Here is a 5,663-nt window from a genome sequence, read left to right on the forward strand (position 1 = left end):
TTAAGGTTGAGGTAATGTTTTAAATTAAAGTTGCAGCAATTAGGTAGTTCATTTATGATACGTTAGGTACCTACGTGTTATTTACAAAATCTTGAGGTTTATATAGGTAATCGATTCTTCTGTTATCTGTTTGGCTCATTTGGAAATTGATTAAACATGTACACTATATGTAAGTTCGTTTTCATTATATAGGGTCATTCCATGCCAAATCGGCGGATTTTTGTACGAGGGCCGAGGGGGTCTTCGATTTTTTTCAAAAATAACATTGTGTTTGTATGTAGGTCATCAAAAGACGACGAATGACGCAAACCGGACATTTTTTTTGAATTTTTTTTGACGGAGCTGTGAGGCTTCAAAGTTCTCCAAAATGGTCGAAAATGGAAAATTTCAGTTGCAAATTGCTCCGCGGTTGTACGTGGTATAGAATTTTGATCTTTTTTTCAAATTGTAGTATGTACTTTGAGAGGGTAATCGACGAATGATGCGAAACTCAGTGTTGCCACTTTCAAGAATGAAAAAAATCGATTTAAAAACTTATTATTTAAATATACCTAACCATAATGTCCGCGAATAAAAATTCTGAAAAATTCTCAGTTTTAGTCTTTTTCATGTAGAATAAGTAACATATCAAAAAATTGTACTGGCATTTTTTTTCATTTTCGAGAAAAAAAATCACAAGTTTGGCACTTATTGCAAAAATACCATCAGAAACCTAAAAAATGAAAATTTTTGCATGTTTGAGATATCATACCAATGTAGGCGAACATTTTAAAAAAATTTCCCTCACCCGCAATTTTTCAACGAATTGACGAGAAATGCCATTTTTCGTGCTATAATTTTAAGAGTGAAACATATTGAAAAATTTTCAAGGCTGTTTTTAAACAAAAGCAGAAACCTAAAAAATGAATATTTTTGCATTTGTGAAATATTTTACCGATATGTAGACGGACATGTGAAAAATCCCCCCTCCCCCTAATGTGTCAGTTGGTTCACGAATTCCATAAAGTTCGACTTTTTCCAAAAATTGCTCAAAAAATGCTGAGTTTTGCTAAAATTTTCGGAGTCGCGATTGAATTTCATCATCAGATTTTAGTTGGAATATTTTGTTTCGACTCGTAATTTTTTTTCATTTCTAAATTGAAAATTTTCTCATTTTTTGGTGATTTTTTTTCTAGTACATGCATGTTTTGCACACGTTTTATGTGTACGTTTTTTGTTTGATTTTTGGTTACTTTATGGTTATTTTTTTCGAACTTTTGCGTACTTCTTTTATTTTTGGAAAAAATTGTTCAGTGATTTTAATGCTTACCCGAAAGAAAATGTTTGGATGTGAAAAAACGCCCAGATCTGATCAAGTCTGAATTGGTCTGATCTAATCTACGTAACTATTCTAATCCAATTAGATTCAGTGACGTCTCTTCTTTTGGATCTGATCTAATCTGAGTAGCTCTAATCCAGGAGTTCCCTTGGATATCGAGAGTATTCTAATACCTATCGATTTCAACTTGTTGAAATTTCATCGGTTTTTCATTATTTTTTGGAATTTAAATTCTTTTCAAGTATTTTCATTTGCATGCCATTTTAAACATGTTTTCACGATGTTTCATGCAATTTTCGCTGAATTTTACCAAATTTTTATGAAATTTCATCAGGTTTTGGTTATTTTGCTGCGATTTTTTCGCGTATCAAGTATTTTTGTATCATTTTAAACTTGCTTTTTTTTTCATTTTTACTCAATTTTTGCTGAATTTCTCTCAACCATTTTAATCTATTTTTAGCACAGTTTCATGCAATTGTTGCCACCTTCTGCCAAATTTAGATTCTTTACAAAGTAATTTTTAACAATTTGAAACTATGCTGTTCATTACCTGCTAGATTTTAGACAGGTAGGTATTTGATTTTTCTATCTCCCATGCCTATCTAATGCTTACATTGCGGTAGGCTAGTCAGCGATTTGAACTGTCATGAACTGTCCTTTCATGTATTTTGATTAAAAGCTCTATCATCAAACAATGGATTAAAATAAATTAACTAGGGGAAAAAAGTAGTTATGACTTATGTGTATTTGATCATCTACATGCACATGAAAATATACATATAACTGGTATCGATTCCATTAAATGAATAGGATATTATTGATAGGTAGGTTTCTAAAGTACCTATTTATATTATCGTCTCCTTCTCGAAATTACCATTAATTTTCTTCATTGAGTGAATACTTTCATTTCTGTTTTTCTAATGATTTCTGGATCTCAATCAAAGTTTTTCCACGAGTTTCGGGTAAGAAGAAATAAGTAAACCAAAATGAGGCTACACTGCAGACAGCATATCCAAGAAAATTCATATAGATGCCATATTGGGATTTAACCATCAAAAATATTTTGATGGTAAAAAAATGTGTAAGAGAATTCGTTGCTATAGAAAATCCAGCCCCAATTGGTCTAATACTTTGAGGAAATAACTCTCCTCTGATCATATGCACAACTGAGTCGAGCACTGCGCTGAATCCAGAAAATAAACAAACCATGGCGAATATTATCCATAAACCATATTTAGATGGTGACTCGTTATTGGCAGCATCGTAGAAGAAATACGTAGAAATCGAATGACATACGAGAAAAAGAGAAAATGCGAACAAAGTGAGAGATCTCCTGTTGACGTTTTCAATCACGAAGGAACCCAAGAGGCAAAAAGTCATCTGAGAGATTCCAAAATACACGGTGACTTGATTCGACGTGAAGTGATCATTCTGAGGAAATAATACCGAGATGTATGTGAATAAAGCTGCATTGCCAGTAGCTGCATGAGCCATATTCAATGTGAGAACTATGATCAAACTTTTAAAATTAGCTGGTGCAAAAAATAGCTCCCTGTACGAGGCCTTTTTCAATTTCTCCGATGCTACGTTCGCTTTGATGTTTTCAAAATCGGTATTGATGTCGTCTTTGTTTTTAGTTCCTCTCAACCACATCATGTTTGATTCAGCTTTCTCAAAACGACCTTTTAGCATGAGAAATTGAGCCGTTTCGACAGCCAAGAATGTGCAAGAAATTAGACCACAAGATGCCAAGATGAAATTTACAGTTGCAATGGCGCTGTACGATAAGTATGCTGCGATTGTGTATTGCAGTAAAACCGCCAAATAAAACGATGTGACGCTAGCGCTGCAAAAAATGCCTCGGATTTTTGGGGAGCAATTTTCTCCCAAGTAAACAGCCGTTACCCCGTTGCTAATGCCGATTCCTAAACCGAAAAAGAAAAATGAGACGCATAAGATGCTGACTGAACGAGTGAATAGAACTGGTAACCATGAAGCTGCGAATATGGTGGCTGTGATTTGTATCATGATTTTACGTCCTAGTACATCCAATAGTAGGATTGAAAAAACAGGACCGAATGTTTTGCCGATTCCTGGCATACTCGCAATCCAAGAACATTCTTCTTCTGTGGCTTTGATCTCGCTGTTTGGATCTTCCAGGAAAATTCTGATCATTGGGCCGAGCCAACCGCATGCCAGGGCCATTGCAAATTCCAGAAGGCATACTAGGAAATAAAGCATTGAAATGAGAAATTAGAGCGATAATTGTAGAAAAATGAAGTGCTGCGTTCAATTTTCATTTTTGAAGATAATAATACAAAAATTTAAGTTGCCTTAGTTATGCTGAATTTTTTATAATCCATTTTCACTGAAAAAGGGACAAAGAACTGCAATTTTAATTTTGAGCGATCGCCATTTTTGAATTTCAAAAATCAAGAAATTAATTTTAACATGCAGTAGAATTTTGTTTTGTACCTTGGTGCATGTTTTATAATATCAAAAGTCAAAACCCACGACTACGATGGTTTTGCTTGGATTGGAACCTTCGAAAATATCGAAAAAATTCACTTGACCATAGTCCGATGATTGATGATTTTGATTAAAAATGAAAAACTTAGGGGCGTACACATGATCTAATATATTTGACAAATTCGATTTGTCAAATCAAATTGAATTTAATCAAACATATTCGGTTGTGTGGACGCTCTGATGATGTCTTTCTCAAATTTTTAACGTTTTGTTGATCGGAGACACCATAGACACAACTCTGAAAATAATTCTGAAAATATAAATAATTTCTATTTTCAGAATTGGTGTCATCGATCAACAAAACGTTGAAAATTTGGGAAAAAAACTTAGATTATCAGAGCGTTTACATGATCTAATATATTTGACTTTCCATGCAACCAAATATATGTTGATTATATGTTGATAAATTTTATCAACGATGTCAATTTGACAAACCTGGTTTGTCAAATATATTGGATCGTGTATACGCCCCTTTCAGAAGTTTATTTTTTTTGGACGAACGTTGAAAGTTTTGATTTTAATTACTGCAAAAAAATCACGTAGAATTTCATCAGCTCGCGTAATTCAATGTAACATCTGTAAAATTGGCGCGTATTCAATTTATTTGCTTATTTCATCATCAGTCACTTTGTGTAAATTTTGTAAGATTTTAAAATGAAAAATGAATTAAAATTGAGTTCCAATTGTTACAGAAAAAATATTGACCCGTAATATGTAATACTTTCAGTGTCCAAGCACCTAATTAAAAATAAATTGGATCGTTTAACTTACCAGGAATTACAGCTAAACATTGATGATATATATCGCGTTGATTTCCCATTTCTTGAATCGCCAAAACAAATCACACTGTCTTATACTTAGGCTTGGATCTATAGCTATACCAACGGATACTCTTTCAACTATCGTGGAAATGATGGGACTGCCTAAATTAAAATTTGAAATGTTGTACTTGCTCGCTTGTTTTCATGTCATTGCTATCCCATCTTTAGGTTAATTGTATAAATTTATCGTTACTATCACAATTTAAGGTTGAGATAATGTCTTGACTTTAAGTTGCACCGATTAGTTCGTTCCTGGTACGTTAGGTACCTTACCTACGTGTTATTTACAAAATCTTGAGCTTTATAAATAATCAATTCTTTTGTTATCAGTTTGGTTCATTGAGAAATTGATTAAACATGTATGTAAGTTCGTTTTCATTATAATTATACAATATGACACAGAAGTAGTGCCCGGTGGCTTTTATTTCTAAGTGGAAAAAGCTAGAGAGATGAATGAAGCGGCGTTGAGTAGGAAAAAATAAGGGCTTTCAAAAGCAACCTTGAAAATTTCAGGCCCATGCACAGGGTGTCCACAAATTGAGAAACCAGTTTAGTCAAAAAATTGAAACTGGTTTTTATTGGTGCAATGTATTCTACACACTAATAAGGCGACAAAAACGTGATATGAATTTTTTGAAACCGGTTCGTTAATTTGCAACCAGATATCAAAATTACCTAAAAATTGGAGATCCAGAAAAAAGCTTGAAACGAAAATTGTAGAGCGTGAAAAATTACACAATTCTGTGTAATCACATTTTGAAACCGGTTCATTGGCTCGTATTTAGCAACCAGTTTTTGACAATCACCTAAAAATTGAAGATGGAGAAAAATGCTTGAAACAAACGTTGTAGAGCGTGAAAAATTGAACCATTTTTGCTGATCAGATTTCAAAACCGGTTCATTAAATCGCAGCGAGCCATCAAAAGTTACCTGATTGTAAGTTAATTAGCCATTTTCAAAATCCGGTCAGCAAAAATGGTCCAATTTTTCACGCT

At 33.4% G+C, this 5,663-nt stretch overlaps 1 protein-coding gene across 1 annotated transcript; it reads right to left on the reverse strand.

The window, feature by feature from the left end:
- Positions 1-2,045: 2,045 nt before the first annotated feature.
- LOC135843741 (facilitated trehalose transporter Tret1-like) lies at positions 2,046-4,920 on the reverse strand. The gene is made up of 2 exons (XM_065361720.1): positions 4,619-4,920; positions 2,046-3,543 (listed from the first exon to the last, which is right to left on the reverse strand). Exons 1-2 carry the CDS (start codon positions 4,665-4,667, stop codon positions 2,222-2,224), a joined length of 1,371 nt encoding a protein of 456 aa, XP_065217792.1. The 5' UTR covers positions 4,668-4,920; the 3' UTR covers positions 2,046-2,221.
- Positions 4,921-5,663: the final 743 nt, after the last annotated feature.

Source organism: Planococcus citri, chromosome 4 (assembly GCF_950023065.1).
Source record: "Planococcus citri chromosome 4, ihPlaCitr1.1, whole genome shotgun sequence".
In the NCBI taxonomy this organism is placed as follows: Eukaryota; Metazoa; Arthropoda; class Insecta; order Hemiptera; family Pseudococcidae; genus Planococcus; species Planococcus citri.